General features: G+C 32.7%; 1 protein-coding gene across 1 annotated transcript in view; it reads right to left on the bottom strand.

Moving 5' to 3' along the window:
- Positions 1–20,894, bottom strand: part of LOC148623266 (lysophosphatidylserine lipase ABHD12-like) — a 53,804-nt gene extending 32,910 nt beyond the window's left edge. The window contains exons 1-7 of the mRNA XM_088564987.1: positions 20,811–20,894; positions 15,779–15,909; positions 12,619–12,724; positions 11,745–11,846; positions 10,983–11,059; positions 10,440–10,569; positions 5,496–5,533 (exon numbers count right to left, since the gene is read on the bottom strand). Of these exons, the coding sequence (XP_088421113.1) occupies positions 5,496–5,533; positions 10,440–10,569; positions 10,983–11,059; positions 11,745–11,846; positions 12,619–12,724; positions 15,779–15,909; positions 20,811–20,863 (637 nt within the window). The 5' untranslated portion in view covers positions 20,864–20,894. The remainder of the gene's footprint in view (positions 1–5,495; positions 5,534–10,439; positions 10,570–10,982; positions 11,060–11,744; positions 11,847–12,618; positions 12,725–15,778; positions 15,910–20,810) is intronic.
- Between the last annotated feature and the right edge of the window lie 237 nt (positions 20,895–21,131).

The raw sequence follows: 21,131 nt of genomic DNA on the forward strand, positions 1-21,131 counted from the left end.
AAGTTAAAATTCATGTCACACTTTTCTCAGCAACTACTCATCACTTCAAACAAAGTATTACAAGAAGCTATAGTCAAATCTTATCCAGTATATTTAACAGCTTTGGTTCAGCAGAACAGTAAACAAGAAGTTCAAGGGTGCCTTAATCATCCACCTGGGTAATGCACTGCATAATAGCTATTTTTTTTATACACACTCCTCGAGACGTTTATGTTTCCAGCACCCACGATCATATCTGCCAACTTTTGAAAATCCCCATGGGGTTTTTAGGCGGGACGCATGAACGGACATTTTGGGGACATATTTTGCATACTGCATGGGTTTTACTGTAGACCACTATAGTATTAAAAAGCTCTTTTCAGTTGAACAACATGTGCATGCACTATTATAGATTGAAGTTTGTATGCCCTTTTTTGTGTTGAATTCCTCCAAACCCAATTGAAATTCTGAAGTTTTAATTTAAAAATAAAATGAGAAAAACATTTCTTTACATTTAAAGTGTAATTTCCATTGAGCTCATTTTTATATAATCCCATCAACGTATACTGGAATAGAGTCAGTATTCAGCATGGTGGGTGTTGTGCAAGTGGTTCTAATATTTCCTAACATGATTTGTCTTCAATGCAAGAATATAAATCTTGTCTGTTATGAGAAGGAAAATTGGCCTACTCTTTCTTTTCATATAATGCATACCATGAGGTGCAGTATATGAGGAAATGTAACAAAAATTCAAGAATTATGTTACCAAATTTCCAAAATCATCACTATTTAAAAGGAATAGTATTTATTTCAACTATTGAAAACACAGATTTTGGGAAATATATTGCACTGTTGAAATTACAGGAAATGTGAAGACTGCAGGGGAGGTAACTCATTTTGTATAAACAACGGTAAATTATTATATGATTACTGATTGATTGATTGATTGATTGATTGATTGTTGGGGTTTAACGCCCGAGCAGCAATATTTCAGCTATATTCAGGCGATTATTTGATTACAGACGTGGTTCTACAAATTTTAGATCTTTTAAATCTGTGGCGGGTCCAGGGGGCGGGGCCCAGGCCCCCCTTAGAAAATTGCAATTTTTAAAAATTGTTGAAAAATTGTTCAAGATACCCTCAGAATGCAGGATTTGAGGTTTAATATTTCAAAATTTTCTTGGTAAGCATGCCCCAAACCCCCCTAGCAAATTTGTATCATTTCATGATCCTCATCGGGGATCCTGTCAAGACATTTTTTTGCCCCCCCCCCCACATGAAATTCTGGATCCGCCACTGTAAATTGACAGTATTTGTCAAATTAGACGTGGAGTAGAAAAAAATCTTTAGAAAGGGATTGGCTGTTCATAAAATAGTGGTAGATCCAAATCGGGATTATTTTCTAAGGCACCGACCATTCTTATATTGAGGGGGGCCTGGGATATATATATATTTTTTTAAATATATTCATTTCACTATTTAACTATTAGATAGATGCAAAAAAATACACGAACTACCACTAAAGATTATAACCAGTTTAGATTTATCTCAAGTAGAGAAACGATAAGAATACCATGCCGTTCGATTATTCCCCACTGCGGAAATTGCGTGGACTTCTTGACTATTTTTGCTACTTATAGTTAAAGACCAAGGATCTTATGTACGCATGTATACAACCATGTTCAATAGTGAACTACTTGAGGCGACTGAAAACGTTCACTTTGAAATGAAAAAAAGGAGACTATAAATATCATAGCACTTTTTATCTGTTGAAGATAAAATCATTACATGTATATATTCAAGACTGAACAACACTTGGAGCATCTTCAAATGTTTAACATTGCTAATAAGAACCTGAACTACTCAAATTTACCTATACGTTATGCGTAAGTCTGTTAAGATATAACTTGACTAGGCCAAGACAAGATTGCTGAAAGAATGGTTGATGGGCAAACATATAAGCATTCGGAAAGAAGTAAAGAGAAAGGAACAGACAGGATAAAAGAACTTATATAACCCTTTAAATTGGCGGGTTACACAGTCTTTATGCATATGGTCTATAATTATTGACGGTTTACGGCATGAGGTGCAATAATTGCGAAGTCCCAGTACACTATTTACAACTATATTTACATCTGGTGAAAATACATGTGTACAGTTCGGAAGTCAGGGACAGACTCCTCGATTCATCTAGACAAAACCTGTTCTATATTTTTACAGAGGATCATAAAACACTTAAAACATTCCAAATTTTTTTTATGTATTACATCATTTAGCGATAACTGTTATATTGACAAATTGGCGTGGGGCGGTTTCTCAGCTAAATGACAAACATAAAGATTAACAGGGGATTAAAAAACAATTAGGCGACCAAAGTCAATTACCAATAAATAAATGTTAATCAATTAATATAGATACTATAGATACGAAGAATATCTTAAAACGATAAAATAAACAATGTCCAGCACTTAAAGTTCAATAATAAAGTTCTGTTTCCACTTAAAACGTCCATTCGGGTCCGGCTGTCCGTTTTCTCTTAGTTATATTTACATCAACGAGCTCGCTTCAAAAGCAAAGAATACCACGGGCAGAAAAGACACAAAAACAGAGTAAAACATCACACGCCAACTGACAGGTAGAAAGACCAACGCATCCAAACCAGTGGAAGACTAAGATGGCAATATGATAACAAAGCTAGATCGACCACTTTTAAACGGAGAAAATATATCAGATGCTCCTGATCTACCTCCTGGAGAAGACCTTGATGTTGATACTGGCCCAATCTCGAAGGATGAAATCATAAAAACCCTACGAATAAAGACTGGAAAAGCCCTAGGACCAAACCTAATTTCCACCTGAGGTCTTGAAGATCAACCCGGAAAGAACATACAACATCTCGATTGATTGATTGTTGGGGTTTAACGCAGGAGCAGCAATATTTCACCTGTTCTGTTGACACTCGGACCTGCATGGGGCCTTACATCACCTTGCATGACCTGTTTGAAAGCATCTTGGAAACAGTCGAAATCCCTGAAGAGTGGAGTTAAAGCTATATCATGCTTCAGAAGAAGGGCGGCCTGAGCAACTGCCAAAAACTGGAGAGGGATTCATCTACTCTCCAGATTCCGATGCGGTCGATCATGTATTGACCAAATTGCCACATAACGGGTCATCATGGAGGAGTAAATAGAATGGCAATCAGCCCTCTACATAAATTTCGTGGACTTCAAGAAGGCCTTAGTATAGTTAACAGAAATGCACTTGGGAAGGTACTGAGACACTGTGGAATCCCTGTCAAATTGTAAAGTACTCTGCAAAAACACCAAATGCCAAGTCATCCACAATTCAACACTCACCATTCTTCAATGAACATACTAGAAATACTCCAAGGTTGTCTCCTGACATCCCTTATTTTCTATATAAGTGTGCAAGAATTTAAATTAGATATTATATACAATCAATAATTTACTCAAAGATTGCTTCTTGCCTAATTGATATATTTTGGGGTGCTAAAGGGCTATAGACTCTGGATTGGCCATGCATAATTGATTGTGATGTGGGCTGCTTCCCTGCACAAATCCCAGACTTTCTCGTGCTATCGCATGGGAAACTTTCCGGCCTGCACAAGTCCCAGACTTTCTCGTGCTCTGTATCGTTTAGGACTAGAGGCTCAAGAGAGCCTGAATCGCTCACCTGGTTAACCATTTGCTTATTTGAAAATCATGAGGAATGAGACAGGCTAAGTTAAAATCAACTAAATTGTCAAATGCAGGAAATGCTTTTAATAGCATTTTCATGACCTGAACCAGAATTTTGCTAAAGGCAACAATTTTTGAATTATTTTCAAAAACTTGTCTTCCGACCCCTAAGTTCCATTTTTAGTATAGGCAGCCATATCTATTCACGGATTAAAAATCACAAGTCATTTTGAGCATTTTCATTCAATGATCTTAAATGGTTTTAGAGAAGATGATTTTCGAAGTTGCACATGTGAAAAAAAAAAACTGTTTCAGAGGTCGTTACTCCTACATCAGTCAATGAATGGTTTTGAAAACTTCGACATAGGTCCTTCTCATGATGTTTAACAATTTTACACTTGCCAGAAATTTGCTAAAGGCAACGATTTTTGAGTTATTTGCAAAAAAAAACTGCCATCTGACTCCTATATTATATTTTAAGAATTTTTCAATTATCTTAAAAAATGAAAAAGTTATGTTGATTTAAAGTTGATGCCCCGTGCCACTCAATGGATTTTTTTGTAAACAAAACCAAATCACAGGTAAGTGATGACATCACGAAGAACTCCTATATTACAAATTCCTGATTTAGTAACATTATAAAATATCACAAATTTTGTAATATTAGAAAATGAATTTGTAATATTAGAAAATAACTTTGCAATATTGCAATATCAGTCACATTTTTTAATATTACAAAATGATTTTCTAATATTAAAAAATCGTAATTGAATACGACAAATCCATTTTCTAATATTAGAAAATAAATTTCTAATAATAAAACAAATTTTAATATTAGAAATTCAATTGAATTTTTAATATTAAAAATGATTTTTAATTATTGAAAAAGTGTTTCGTGATATACGAAATCTAATTTGTAATATTAGAAAATGAATTTGTAGCATTAAAAAACGAATTTGTAATATTAAAAAATGCTCACTTTTGTCCACTTTGGCTTGCCATTCAATACCTAAACGCATGCTAAAAGCATGATAAACAAACACTTCTATCATGCGTGTAAACTAACACTCCTCTTGTGCATTTAAACGCATGATAAATGTACGCTACCAGCGAGCGTTTAAATGCGCGATAAACGAATGTTCCTAGCGTGTTTAAACACACGATAGACAAACGCTCACAGTGTGTGTTTAAACCCATGATAGACGAACGATGAAAAATAAGAATATTAACAAATAATAACGAAAGAAAAAACAAAAAATTGAATCTGTGTTTCTTCATGGCATTTTTGAGCAGCTCCAGCCATCTACATTTATACTGAGCCACCAGAGCCTGACAAAAGGTGGATCATTTGGAGAGGATATTAAGGTCAACAATCTATGAAGTTTAAAAACATCAACCCTTCATCAGATAAGGGTAACAACAAAATTACCAAACACTATCTAATCCATAATCAAGTCATGTCAAAAATAAATGTGGCAAAATAGATATTACATCACCAGAGAAGCTGGTACAGCAATTGTCCTGACTTGCTACAGGCATTTCAAACAAAATGATGGGTTAAATCTAGGTTTTACAGCTAGTGATGCATGCTATTGCGTCATAATCGGAAAATCGGCGGTCACATCAGCACAAAGAACAATTTATAAAAAAACAATCATTACTCATTATTTCAGAAGAAACTGAGTTTTTCAACCAAGGACTGATATCTAATAAACAATTTTGTAAGAGACCTCTGATTCAGTAGTCTGATATGCAGATAATTATGGCATTCAATGAAATTAATGTTTTTGTCTAAAGAGCAAGAAATACTGTGCTTACCAGTTTGATTAAGATGTTTGACCAATTTGGCAGCAATCCTACAATAACAACACAAAAACTTACAAATGTAAAGTATCAGTAAGTAATGGAATCACGATAGAAAAATGCAAAGTACCAGTAAGTAATGGAATCACGATAGAAAAATGTAAAGTACCAGTAAGTAATGGTATCACGGTAGAGAAGTTGCATATGAATTGATGTCACTTCTCATGACAAATTTTATACTTAAGACTCTTAATCGAAATCATAAAAAAAATGTTTATTTATCTGACAAAACTTCATTCCTACCTAGAGGTGTCCAGTGCTATCGGTATTTAGTTCTTGATACTTAGATCTTTTTTTTTTTAATTTTAAATCATTTATTTGCAATCTGTACATTTGTTAGTCTAAAACATCAAGTACCGGTACCTTATCCCGGCCTCGTTAACATTAATATCCTACTAAAATTATCCTAATAAATATAGTTGTTAGTTTTTGTTAGTATATTTCATTCACAAAATAATCTATATAAATATTAATATATGTCTTTCATTCAATATATCACATGCTAATATTTCAAAAAACAATATTTGACAAATAGATGTTTTGTCAATAGCAAATTAAACTCTTAAGACGAAAGTTCAGATATACAAAAACAGTTTTTTGATTTGTATAGTATGAAAAGGATATTGATGTACTAACCCCCTCCCTAAAACAAACTTAATAAAATCCAGTATAAATTTGTCTGATGGTGTGTCATGTTAGCAACACAATATGAATAATGGTCTGTGTTTAATTTGATATATATATATATTCTTTTATATACTATTTTTAAAAAAAACAATGTTTCTATCATTTGACAATCAAATCATATATGTGTTATGAAATTCAAATTTGTTCCACTCTTCATTGAACTTTGTAATTTGTTTGTTTTTGACAGCAATACATTTTTCTAGAAAATATAAATGTTACAATACATATTTCATAGTACAGATACTTAGTACTTTTTAAAAATATCTCATATTATAAATATACTGTTTCAGGCTTAGAAAAATTAAGTTTGTGGCTTCTCCTTTATAAAGCATTTTTTACATCACCAAACAGAAAAATCTTATTAAAGTATAGGCTTATACCATTTGATAAAAACCAGTAGTCTATACCTTCAATAAAACTTTGTACAACTTCACAATTCCAAAATAAATGTTCTATTGTTTCTGTGTCATCACCACAAAATGTACAAGCAGGGCTATCTAAAATTTTGTGGTTAATTCTAAACTGTAACCACTGTAATTTTGTATTTTATTGTAACTAAAAATGCAAGTTTAAATATCTCTCTCCATTCATTATCACTAAATTCCAACAGGTCCCCTCATCTTTTCTGTCCATTTGGAATAATATTTTGTATGAATACCTGATAAATATCTCCTACACCCTTTGTCTTTTTTATAATAGTTTGTATGATTAATAGAAAAAAGGGGCATTGAAGTTTACTCTCCCCAGATGACCTTGCTAATCTAGACATATAACACTGTTATACTTCATGATGTTTAGGGAAATATTAAATCTATTAAGTAATTGTTGAATGGAGAGAAAACTTCCATCATCATTCACTTATCATTAACAAAAATAATTCCTTTTGTAAACCATTCTCTATACGATATGGATTTATTTTCAACAAGAATATTCTTATTCATCCATATTGGTGTAGATAATAAATAATTCTAATCTGTATTATCGTCTCTTTCTAAAAATTTTACCATGCACTAAATACATCATACCAAAATTTATTTCTAATACTTGATAACATTTTTGTAGTATAGTTATTTCCTAAATTATATAACCTTTCCTTATCTAACTTGGTATACAGAATATTTAACCATTTACATTCTGAATTGATTATTTTTCTTATCCATGTGCATTTAAGTGCAGTAATAAAAGAACTGACATCTATCATCTTTAAGCCACCATGCATATAATCCATATATAAAACTACCGTCTGAATTCTGTGTACTGGAGAATTCCATATAAAACAAGAAAATATCTCATTTACTTTCCTAACAATATCTAATGTAGGATTAGGCAATATCAAAAACAAATAATTCAGTACAGGAAGCATAAGTGTTTTGACTACAGATATTTTCCCTATAACTGTCAAGTTTCTTTTGGACCTAGTTGTGGCAAGGTATTTTATTTGAAGCAGTCTATCTTCATAGTTTATGGCTAATATTCTATCTAGATTTAAGTCAAAATTCATCCCCTAAAGTCTAAAAGTATTTGATCCCCATGACAAGTTTCTTCACTATACTTCTTGCTCTCAATCCATACCACTTGTGTTTTAAAAAAAATAATTTTTAGCCCAGACAGTTTAGCATACCAATCCAGTTCTCCCAAAGCTTCACTAAGAGAGTCTTCTCTTCCATATAAATAAAGGGAAGTGTCATCAGCAAATTGTGATAACTTATGCTTTACTTGTGTTACTTCTATACCTTGAATCCTACTATTTCCCTTTATCTTAATAGCTAAAATTTCTGCGCATAAAATAAAAAGATAAGGGGACAGTGGATCTCCTTGTCTACAACCACGGCAAATGTTAAAGAAGTCAGATAGATTAACTCCTTGTATAACTGTTGATCTAATATTTTTATAAAAAAAACCTTAACCCAACTAATAATAGAATCTCCAAAATTAAAAAACTGCAAAACACTAAGAAAGTCCCAAGATATAGAATCATAGTCAATCAATAGCAATAAGCCAGGAATATTTTTTTCTTCTGTATATTCCAATATATCATATATTAATCTAACGTTATCACCAATTTATCTCCCACTAATAAAGCCTGTCTGATCCAAATTGATCAGTTTATCTAAAACTTGTTTTATTCTATTTGCAATAACTCCAGACCCTATTTTATATACTGTATTTAATAAAGAAATAGGGCGCCAATTTTTCAGAAAATGTCTTGGTTTATTATCTTTCGGAAGGCAAGTGATTATTCCTTGTTTTTGGGTGACTGATAATTCTCCAGTATGTAAGCCATAATTTAAAGAATCCACAATAAAGTCTTAAATCCCTTCAAAAAAATTTGAAAAAACTGTAGAAAAGCCATCAGAACCTGGTGATTTATTATTTTTCATTTTTTTGTAATGTTAAACCAGCTTCAGTTACATTAACCTCTCCTTCTAAACATAATTTTTCTTCTTCAGTTAATTTTCTACAAACTAAATCTTGTAAATCATATTTTAATATATTTACAGTACATCTGTTCATAGGATTATCTCTACTTGTATACAATTTTTCATAGAAAAGTTTAGTCTCCTTTAGTATATCAAACTGATTTGTGACAATAGTACCATCCTCTTTTTCAATCTTAGGTATAATTTTACTAGTAAAGTTTCTTGATTCCAAGCCACAAAAATAATTTGTGGGCTTTTCACCTTCTTCTATCCACTGAACCCTTGATCTAATTACTTTCCCTTTCATTTTCTCTTAGATCTTTCTATTCCTTGGCTTTAACCACTGACCAAAGACATGAATAATAAATACACTTCAGTAGCATAATGGGCAGTAAATAATAGAATCTTATATTATGTACTTGACTGATTGAATATTTTGTATATTAACCCATCTCCTAAATACAAACCTTAACCCACAAATGTTATTTTTTTCTATATCTAAACCATGGTTTCAAATGACTTGGGACTAAAACCTCCACTTTTATTAAAGTATGAAACCTTACAAGAAGTGATAAGGTCTACTGACATACAAAGTGTGCAGAAGAGGTCACAAATTATTGCATGCATTTATATTTTTTTTTCATTTCTGATCAACAATAGAATTATAAGCCTCAGAGAGTGCAGCATGATAAGACCACAGTGGTCGAACCCTGAACAGATGGGGCTAGTGTGGACATAATATTAGTTTTATGACAAACTTAACCATAGGGACTTAAAATTCATTATGGACACAACTGGTTTGCACACAATATAGTACAAAGCTTGAAATTTAATTAAAAATTTTCAAAATAAAAAGTAAACTTTTTGGGATGTGGTCACTTTGACTGCTTGAAACTTGGAAACCTTAAAAATATCTGAAATCTCATTGAAAATGAAAGTAGTGATTTACATAAGGAATCCAATAAAATGTTTTTTTCAAAATCAGACCAAACATATAAAAGTGGATTTTTTGGGATATGGCCCCTTTGACCCCTTATAACTCAATAACCATAAGAGGTATCTGAATCAGATTGAAAAATGCAGCTACGGATTTACATAAGGCATTCAGTAAAAAAATTTCGAAATTGGGCCAAAAATAAATAATAGTCAAGTTACTGTTTGGACATCAGGAAAATGCATGCTTCTGGCTCGTCATTTTGGCCCCTGATTTCTAAAGTGCAAGTCTTTACCCCCGAAATCAATCCAAGTCTGACCATTGTGGTATAGAACATAGTGGAAAAATATCATGGATATTCCTAAGCTTTTACTGGAGTTATATAGTTGAATTCTATGAAATGCTTGTTTTAGGCCCCTTTTTGGCCCCTAATTCTAAAACGACCCCAAAAATCAATACCAACCTTTCTTTTATAGTTTGTAACCTAGTTATAAAATTTTATTAAGATCAACCTACTAATACTCAAGTTATACTACAAAAACCAAGTGTCCATGGACGACAACAGTGAAGACACAGACTACAAAAATGACAACAGCGTCAAACAAATATAAAACCACAATCTTTTTGCAGTCATATAAAAAGGAACAGGTATGGTGAAATGCAACAAGTAAATACTTACAGAAATCACCAAAAGGTCTTCATTAAGTTTAAACACACCTTCAAGTAAGCTCTGAAAGCATCCGACAACAAAAGTAAAAAAATCCATGGCAACAGATGACACTTCTTCAAAATAAACTAAAAAGTTAAATAACAACGTGAGTTATACACATATGTTAAAAGAAAAATATGGCTCCTTACGCTGTGCCCAGAGAATGTCCCCAGACATACAATGGAGAATTAGGACTTTCTTTCTTAATCCATTTGTATGTTGTTAATGTATCTTCTAACACACCAGATTCACTTGGACTACCAGAAGAGTCAGCAAAACCTGAAATTAAAAAAAAAAAACTATCAGTAGTCAACACACCTTCCCCTGTGAGAGAAACAGACCACACACACACATACAAACACATCTTCCCCTGTGAGAGAAAACAGTTCAACACACACACACATCTTCATGTTATTATTTGACTTTTTAGTTTATTTTGTAGAAGTGTCATCATTCTGTAACTGTGGATTTTATTACTTCTGTTTTCAGGGCCTTTCAGAGCTTACTTGAATTTCAAGTAAAGGTGAAAACAAACCACCACACATAAGTTAGAAACCATGTATGATAGGTGCAGCTATTTTTTAAAACTTGATCCAAACTTTCCCTCCTACAAAATTAAGTAGTTGCTCCTTTACCAAATACAACATTACCCTTCTGTGTAATGTAAAACTAAACATTATTTCAGAACTAACCTCTATAGTCTATGGCAATTACATGAGTATCCATAGATGACAATACTTTGTACAGTTCAACTCTATGGGGCTGGGCTCTGAAATCATGAGAAATGTAATATATATATAGAAAAATAATTTTAATGTACTTTTAGCAAAAAAATTGAATAATGCGACTAAAGAAGGTGTGATGACATCATAAATCACTCCCAATGTTTTGACCGATATTTTCTCATATCTTGTAACATACAAGAGATGGAAAAATATCTGTGAAAAAAGTATCGAATACCAGTAAAAGTAGATTTTAATATAATAATCACATGTTACACAATTCAGTTCCATTTCCTGTTAAGTTGTATAAGAGATAATATGCGAGATGACTTGTTACTATATGAGAAAACCAACCACTTATAATTCAGGCAGTAATTTATTTGTTTAAGTTTCTTTCAGATATTTTTCATTCTAAGAAAATATCTAAGTAGATTCAGAGAAAATTGGGTACTCAAAACAATGTCAACAATATTATCAAACAAAACTTTGATGAAATGAAATAATAGTACATGTATACTCCTTTCTCCTTTGGAGCAGGGGTTAGTTACTCCTACAATATAAGAAATTGGAATTCTGTTCCTCCATACTACATGCACTAAGTCAGACAATAACTTATTACTTATAACTTATAGCATTGCTGAAGTAGAGCAATCTGTCATTTTTTTTTTTCAGTTAAATAGTAACTTGATCAATCTGATCTTTTAAAGATTTGAATAGTTAAGTTGAATGCACCTTGTTGCAGCATTTCCATGGAGATACAATACAATTGGTTGACCTGTATTCAGACTTGAGTTAGTCCCCTTGTTCTGCAAACAACATAGTGGTAAAATATGCCTAAAGATATAACATTACAGTAAGTAGTAAAGGTGAACAAAAGCTACATATCCCTAGCAATAAATTCTACAGTAGATGCCACACAACCTTCAATGGGAGAATGAACAAGGTTTGTTTTAAGGAGAAATCATCCATATTTTTCAGCTTGATTTAATTTCAACCAAACTGAAGAACTCAACTGAATTACATCATATAAAATAAAATGCTTTGTGGAGCACAGCTAGATATGCATGCAGAGGTCAAAACCTGAATATGGACACAAAACTCAAGTTTGATACAGCTCTAAATTTGATTGTGATTCAATATTTGACACAAAATATATAATAATAAAAAAAAAAAGAAAAATCAATTTAACAAAGTTTTATGATAATTGCTGTTGTGCATACCATCATATCTAGCTTTATACAAGATCAAAACTTTTAAAATACCAAAATTAGTATGCATTTGGAATAAATGTGATATAAATCTGATATATTTTATATTATATGAGACATCTTTTCAAAAAATGTTAAATAAGTAGGAAAACAGATTGCCATAGTATAAAGCATTGACATCAATGAATCCAGGCAGTTGTCTGTGTAATCTATGGAAATTACATTATCTAATGTTTCAAATAACAGGGCTCTACAATATCCACCCCATGATCGGAAAGATAAATAAATTTGTTTTAATGTTGAATCTTATTTTGGAAAGTAAGATTCCATGCCAAATTTTGCCATAGTAAATGGACTGGTGCCATCACCCATACAATGCTACACCAAGATAACCATACCATGCTCCAATCTTTATATCATCACTAACTGTAATGTAGAAATTAATGAACCCTTTTAGTCCTCTCTTCCCTGGATTCTTTAAATCGAAAAAGAACGGGAACTTCACTACAATAAAAACAATAATTAATGAAAAACAGATACATGGTTATTTAGTAATAGGCTTCATAATGAGTGAAAGTTGACAAATTATCAATTCAAGTTATTTACTTTAAACAACATAAAAAACAAGCCTTGGCGAGTTTGTTATGATGCAGAAATTTAATAACGTGAGTTGATATTTTGAAATGATCAAATTTCACACTTTATGAAACCTTTTTTAAAGGTCTATGACGTCACCAGTTGTTACAGGAGAACAACATAAGAAATGTCACAACATCACAACTAATCAGTAGAAAAGGATACACAACAACCAATCACAACACCACAACCTATCACAATAGCACATGATGTGATATCACAAATATCTAGCCATCCTAAAAGTATACAAAACAACCAAATCACACAGAATATATAGAATTTATATTATTACAACATGTATTATTTGTTAATTTTTTGAATTCATTGTAGGTAAATGTCATTTCTGATATTGATTCTAACTACATGTATTTTAATAGAATCATAAAGACATGGCAGCATATTCCAATGATCAAGACTACTATAGCCAGCATACTCCTACAGTCTAGACTACTATGATCTAGACTCTAAGTACAGCATACTCCTATGGTAGACACCTATGGCCAGCATTCTCCCATGGTATAGACTCCTATGGACAACATACACCAATTGTCTTGACTCATATGGTCTAGACTCTAAGTACAGCATACTCCTGTGGTAGACACCTATGGCCAGCATACTCCTACAGTCTAGACTACTATGATCTAGACTCTAAGTACAGCATATTCCTATGGTAGACACCTATGGCCAGCATTCTCCCATGGTATAGACTCCTATGGACAACATACACCAATTGTCTTGACTCATATGGTCTAGACTCTTAAGTACAGCATACTCCTGTGGTAGACACCTATGGCCAGCATACTCCTACAGTCTAGACTCAAGTACAGCATACTCCTATGGTAGACACCTATGGCCAGCATTCTCCTACAGTCTAGACTCTAAATACAGCATACTCTTATGGTATAGACTCCTACTGACAACATACTCCTATGGTATAGACTTCTTGGGCCAGCATACTCATATGGTCTATACTTCTCTGGCCAGCATAATTCTTTGGCCATACACTCCTGTAAACCTTTTCATAATGATCATTTCAGCAATTGAGTTTCTTTCTATCTATCATAATCTTCAAGATATTGGCTGAAAACTATAAAAATAAAACAAAAACAAAAACAAAAAAAAAGAACAATTTTTTTACCTTTAAAGGACTCTAACAAGGAGTCATCCAACACTTTGACCCAATACAGACTTTTGTAAGCCTCATAATGAGGACCATTTCTGCAATTGATAGAACTTGAAGGTTTTGGAGGTATATGCAAAAAACTTCTGACTGACCCCATTTGTTCTATTTTTAGTAACAGAGGCCATGTATTTTGACAGATCAAAAATCACCAAATGAGTTCTATGCAGTACACCCTAAGGGTCATTCATACCAAGTTTGGTTTTGATTGGTATAGTACATTTTGTAATTTTGGAGGAGAAGATTTTTTAAAGAAATAACATCAAAAATAGAGAAAATTTGACCAAATATAGATCTCATCATGCTGAACAGTTTTACCTGATCCGAATTTGGTTAACCATTACAGTTTTGTAGATTAATGGGTAAAAATTCTGTCTGACCCATATGTTATATTTTTAGTAATGACGGCCATGTTTTTTGACTGATCAAGAATCTCCATAAAAGTTCTCAGCAAAACATCCTAAGGAACATTCATACCAAGTTTGGTTCTGATTGGTCCTGTAGTTTCAGAGGAGAAGAGTTTTGAAAAATTGTGATCAACTATGACAGGCGATGATGATGATGGACGTCGAGTGATGGCAATAACTCACACGGCCTTTGGCCAGGTGAGCTAAAAATTAAATCAACAATAAGCTTTACCTACCTGTATCAATTCAAATGATAAAACCCATTTTCCCCTTTTTACCCTCTTATTTCCAAAAGGAATGGGGCAAAACCTAAAAAAAAGGATAGGGCCCTCTGCTATTTCCCTAGGTACAATGTGTTAAAATTTCAAAAAGATTGGATCAGTTTTACTCAAGTTATCCTAAATAAACTAAAGTTAACAGATGCCAATGACAACAATAACCACAGGGTGATACCATTACACAACCAACAAAATTTTTTGTGGTCGTATCAAACGACAAAGTCCAATGAAACAGGAAGTTGATATTGGACAGCACATATAACCATATACAAAGAAACAAATTTGAAATCAATTCATGCATCGCGAACTGAGATTTTTGTGACCAAAATTTTATCAATCATTCCATACAGTCAATAATGGAAAAGTCCAATGAAACTGGAAGCTAATATCAGACAGCACCCAAAATTGCAACATATATACAGGTTTAAGGTACATCAAAACCCTGGAATCAATGTGAAAATAAATTAAATTTACTTGATTCTATCTGAACAGAAGGACCTAATACATGTATATACTATCTAAACAGAGGGACCTAATACATGTATACACTGTCTGAACAGAAGGACCTATACACATACACACTGTCTGAACAGAGGGACTTAACACAAGTATATACTGTCTGAACAGAAGGACCTAATACACATATACACTGTCTGAAAAGGGGAACCTAAGACACGTATACACTGTCTGAACAGGGGGAACTAAGACACGTATACACTATCTGAATTGGGGGACCTAACACATGTATACACTGTCTGAACAGGGGGACCTAACACACGTACACACTGTCTGAACAGGGGGACCTACGACACGTATACATTGTCTGAACAGGGGGACCTAAGACACGTATACAATGTCTGAAAAGGGGGACCTAACACACGTACACACTGTCTGAACAGGGGGACCTAACACACATATACACTATCTGAACAGAGGGACCTAATTCACGTATACACTGTCTGAACAGAGGGACTTAACATACATATATACACTGTCTGAACAGAAGGACTTAATACATGTATACAATCCCTATTGAGCCTTAATAACAAATACTTACAGAAATGAAGAAACAAAAGTTTAGAAAAGATAAATGGATTTATCTTTAGTATGAGAGGAAAGGCAGCATACATTACACCAAACAAAACCAATGCTGATTTCAGTGTAACTGGCAACCATTCAATTATACTCCTGTAAACAAAAAACAAGACTGTTAGCTACATTTACAGTATAACCTCTATACTGCTTTACCCATGATAAAGATTCTAGAGCTGTCCAAGGTTAGAACAGTGTGCATGGGCAAAATTGTCTGTAGTCCCGGTAGGGTAGAATAGGACTTTTAATACTGATTTATTTCAGTCGTATTTTAACACATCTTGATGTATAATGTAAAATCCAAGCATTGACATTGTCCTTGTGAGTTATATATATATCTTCAAAAAATTTCTTAAAAATCCATTTTTTCAAAATATTTTACCTTTTCTAATTCAGACCCTTATAGTATATACAAACAAATTTTATCTCAAAAGACAAAACTGACAGTTTGATGATTTTGTGAAGTAACCAATCTCTTTCAAACTTCAACCTTGAATAAATTTCTGGAAAATGCATTCTCTAAAAGACCATTTCATCACAGTTGTCATTGATGAAGAAATCTTATCTGGTGAATTACAAAATGATATGGTCTGGACCAGGGACTGACGTTATATTCTCAAATTGTCATTTTAATTATCATTATAAACTTTCAATACTTGTTTCATTTAATGTGAAGAAAAATACTTGTAATAACAGTATTTAAAATTTGTCTTGGATTAGTTTATGCAAATTGGCTTAATTTGTTAATAAGAGGAGTAGCTTAACTCAGCATTGCACTGCTTTGGGCCCTTCTCACCAATTCTTTTCTAATGTGAAATTGTTGATAAATCCTTCAACAGTTCAATAATTATCAAAATAGAGAAGTTCATGCACTCTGTTGTAAAAGATCGAAGAATTTAATAAAGTTATATTACAAGTATGTTTTCCATTCAATGAAATGTAACTATACATAAACTTGTTTTAAATGTTGAAATACAATTTATTATAAAACTGGATAACTTTCTAAAAACTATCGCAATTATTAATTTGAATTTTTTGAAAAATAAAGTTAAAACTGTCTTGCTTGACATCTGTAATAAAATGAAATCATGGGAACCCGTTTGTCATTCCCCAAAATTCATGTTAAACTAATAACCAGATTATTAATTAAAACACAGTGCTGGCAAATCAGCCATTGTTATATATTATTTTAAGGCAGAACTGTCAGAGGCAAAATAGGTCTAGGACAGGTTTATCATATCTTGGGTAGAGTTGTTAGACAGAACTGTCAGGGTGCAGAATACAAGTAGATCTAGGACAGGTTAATCATATCTAGGGTAGAGTTGTTAGACAGAACTGTCAAGGGGGGAGGGGGGCAGAATGGGTCTAGGATAGGTTTATCATATCTACAGTATAGTTGCTAGACAGAACTGTCAAGGGGGAGGGGGCAGAATAGGTCTAGGGCAGGTTTATCACATCTAGGGTAGAGTTCTTAGACAGAACTGTCAGGGCGCAGAATACAAATAGGTCTAGAACAGGTTAATCATATCTAAGGTTGAGTTGGTAGACAGAACTGTCAAGGGGGGAGGGGGCAGAATGGGTCTAGGATAGGTTTATCATATCTAGGGTAGAGTTGTTAAACAGAACTGTCAGGGGGGCAGAATAGGTCTAGGGCAGGTTTATCACATCTAGGGTAGAGTTGTTAGACAGAACTGTCAGGGGGCAGAATAGGTCTAGGATAGGTTTATCATATCTAGGATTATTTAGATAGTTGTTACTAAAATTCTATGTACCGTTAGTTATTGTACTTACAACAAAGAAAAGCTAACTTTTGGCTCATTGAGAAAACAGTTGCATCTTTTTAACATCATAAAATGTGTAGGTACATGATTGTCATAAATTGTCTAAATGTGAGGATACAACTGTTCTAGGATATCATTGTCCTACATTGTGCTAGGATATCATTGCCATAAATTATTCTAGGATATCATTGCCATACATTGTGCAAGTATATCATTGTCATACATTGTGCTAGGATATCATTGCCATGAAATGTTCTAGGATATCATTGTCATACATTGTGCTAGGATATCATTGCCATAAAATTGTTCTGGGATATCATTGCCATAAATTGTTCTAGGATATCATTGTCATAAATTGTTCTAGGATATCATTGTCATAAATTGTGCAAAGATATCATTGTCATACATTGTGCTAGGATATCATTGCCATAAATTGTTCTAGGATATCATTGTCATAAATTGTTCTAGGATATCATTGTCATACATTGTGCTAGGATATCATTGCCATAAATTGTTCTAGGATATCATTGTCATAAATTGTGCAAAGATATCATTGTCATACATTGTGCTAGGATATCATTGCCATAAATTGTTCTAGGATATCATTGTCATAAATTGTTCTAGGATATCATTGTCATACATTGTGCTAGGATATCATTGCCATAAATTGTTCTAGGATATCATTGCCATACATTGTTCTAGGGTAGAATTATTAGAAATCGAGTCAGTTACAAACTGATTATTCTAGATACATGAAGAAAATAATTTAATAAAGCCTTTTAACTTAGAATTATAATAATATATAATCTATGAATCTGTCAAATTTTGGAAATGTTTCCTTTTTTATTTTTCCAGCAAAATTTGTAAAGTTTTTTCAAGTCGGTCCACTGCTTCTTGCATCATACTGCAACAGGACTTTTATGGCAGATTTTTTTTTTGGCCAAAGCAGATTCCATCTGACAACCTCATAGATATGTAATTTTTGTAATGTCAAATTAATGAACCAGTATAAAATGTGTTGGTGGGATCATTCTAAGCACTCCCTGATCCACATGTATACATGGTACTGGTCTATTCACCACAATATAATGCTTAAACAATTCAAATGAGAGTCACAATCAGTAGCTGCATAAAGAATATAATGGGTTTTAGTTAAATTACTTTTTTGGCAATAATAAAATATCATGACACTATATTTCAAACATTTGACATTACTTGAATCTACACTCACAGATGAATTTATGTGTTTGAGATATTCTTATGTGTGTAATCAATTTTAAATCAATAACTTGTATATCAACAACCTATCAAACACAATTACATGACACACAGGTAATAAATTTCTGGGCAGTTATGTCATTGGTCTTTTTGGTCTTTTCATACAATTTACAATGTATATTGTATTTTTAGGAAACCTATTTCTATTTTTTTAATATAAGATTATTTTAGTGTCAGACAAATGTATATGAATGATAGTCAAACTTATAAAATTATAAATTCCATCATACATATAAAGAGTATTCGGCTGATTTTTTATATTTATGGTTACCATAAGAATGCTTTCAAGTTTTTCACAGACTTTGCAACAATAAAAAATGTTTTAAAAATCATATACATGTATGTATTTCTCTTTCTTGTTGCCCCAGTTATTTACAACCTAATAAGTGTATAAGATATTCTTACTTAAACCAAGTAACTGGAAATTATATATAGGGCGACCATGATTCATGCCATCATGGCCAATGGACCCAGATTCTGTATGCACGAAAGCATAGACCTGTAATTAAAGAGATTTGCAACTAACTGAAATCTCACATTATCACGCAGCAAATTAAATGATCAAAACTAAAAAAGTATTGTGAATATTGAAACCTTCAGTTTCCTATTCTACGATATCTTAGCTTCTTGTTTCTACCACATTTTTCTTTCTACCAGAACAAACACAAAAGAAGTTCTCTACCCCCCCCCCCCCCAATCTTTACAAAAATGAAAATAATTAAAAAACTAAATTCATTATTTTAGTCAAAAACACATATGTTTTTAGTATACTTTTCATGTTAGTTGTCAAAATATATAATTTCTACTGAAACAGTTTCAACCTTGAAGCAAGATTTCTATGAAACAAAATGATGATGTGTGATTCTATTTTAACATTCATTTGTTAACAGTTTACAGTCACACCCCAACTTCCTGTGAAATCTGGATCCACCCTTGAATGACCCAGAAGATCAATTCTTAATCCATTCGGAACATGAGCACTCGGGAAAATATCACAAGGAGAAAAACCAATAGGAGAGTTCTTCACTTACCTGTGATTTGGTTTTGGTTTGCAAAAAATCCATTGATTGGCATGGAGTATCAAATTTAAATCATCATAACTTTTCGTTTTTTTAAGATAATTGAAGTACTTTTGGTTCTCTATACTGCCAATAAAACTACGTTTATCCATGGAATTTTAAAATAAATATTCAGAAATTAGACAATATGAGCATAAAATTATAAAAATAATTTTATATGAAAATACGGTTGACATATACATGATATAAATATCTTTCAAATCTATTTTTCAAGTACAAGTTAAATCAAGCTAAATAATTAATTATTACAGAACTACATTTACTATTACTAACTGAATAAGAAACACATCAGTTCGTCATGTATTACCCATATGAGTGCAAACCGGGTCTATCAGTACTGAGTATATATGTTAGCACGAAAAAGTAAATTAAACCAAGCATACGAACAGTCAGCTGATTGCCAGCGTCATTCATATGGTGCAAATGATTGGCTAACACTTTGTTACGAAAGATTTTGGGGGATTTCAGTAGTTTATATCCACAAATGAATTCTTTTATCTAAATGAAACATTTTACAATACCAAATTTAGATATAAAATAACAAAGCTGTAAAGTTTTGAAAATTGGGATTCTAATCATGAAATTGTAATTTGTAAACTGTCTATTTAGTTGTTTATTTGCAAACCAATCTGACAGTTAATGATATGCAAATTAGTGAATATGACATCACTAAAGAGGTTGGCGAACTCTCCTACACCGACGAGACAATAATTTGGACCATTTTGGTGCCCTTACTTACTCCCTTAGGCCTTAATTTTTTTTATTGACGATTGAGGTGACCCATAAATAAGGTTAATTTTGAATTGATCACTTCAACTCATGCTGAATATCACAGCCATCAGCTGAACGCCATCCTTACATAACTATCTCACTGCAGAATTCATGCAATAAACTAGTGCCAGGGTATATCATAGGAAAGGGGAAGGAAACAGAGAAATATGCCGGAAGAAAATGGCGATTATTTCAAGCCAATATAACAATAACATAAATGTGATGAATTTATTTGACAATAATCCAAGACGGGAAAGGAGTCATGGCCATCGCCACTATACGTCACCTAAGTTACATGATGTCTCCATAGCTGGTCTCCTTCCTTTCGTACGAAAACCTCTTGGACTTCATCACATTAGAACCAAACTTTATTCTATACCTCTCACTCTACTACACTCCCTTTACAAAA

Source organism: Perna viridis, chromosome 2 (assembly GCF_037379345.1).
Source record: "Perna viridis isolate PV_CMFRI_1.1 ecotype Kerala chromosome 2, ASM3737934v1, whole genome shotgun sequence".
NCBI lineage: Eukaryota > Metazoa > Mollusca > Bivalvia > Mytilida > Mytilidae > Perna > Perna viridis.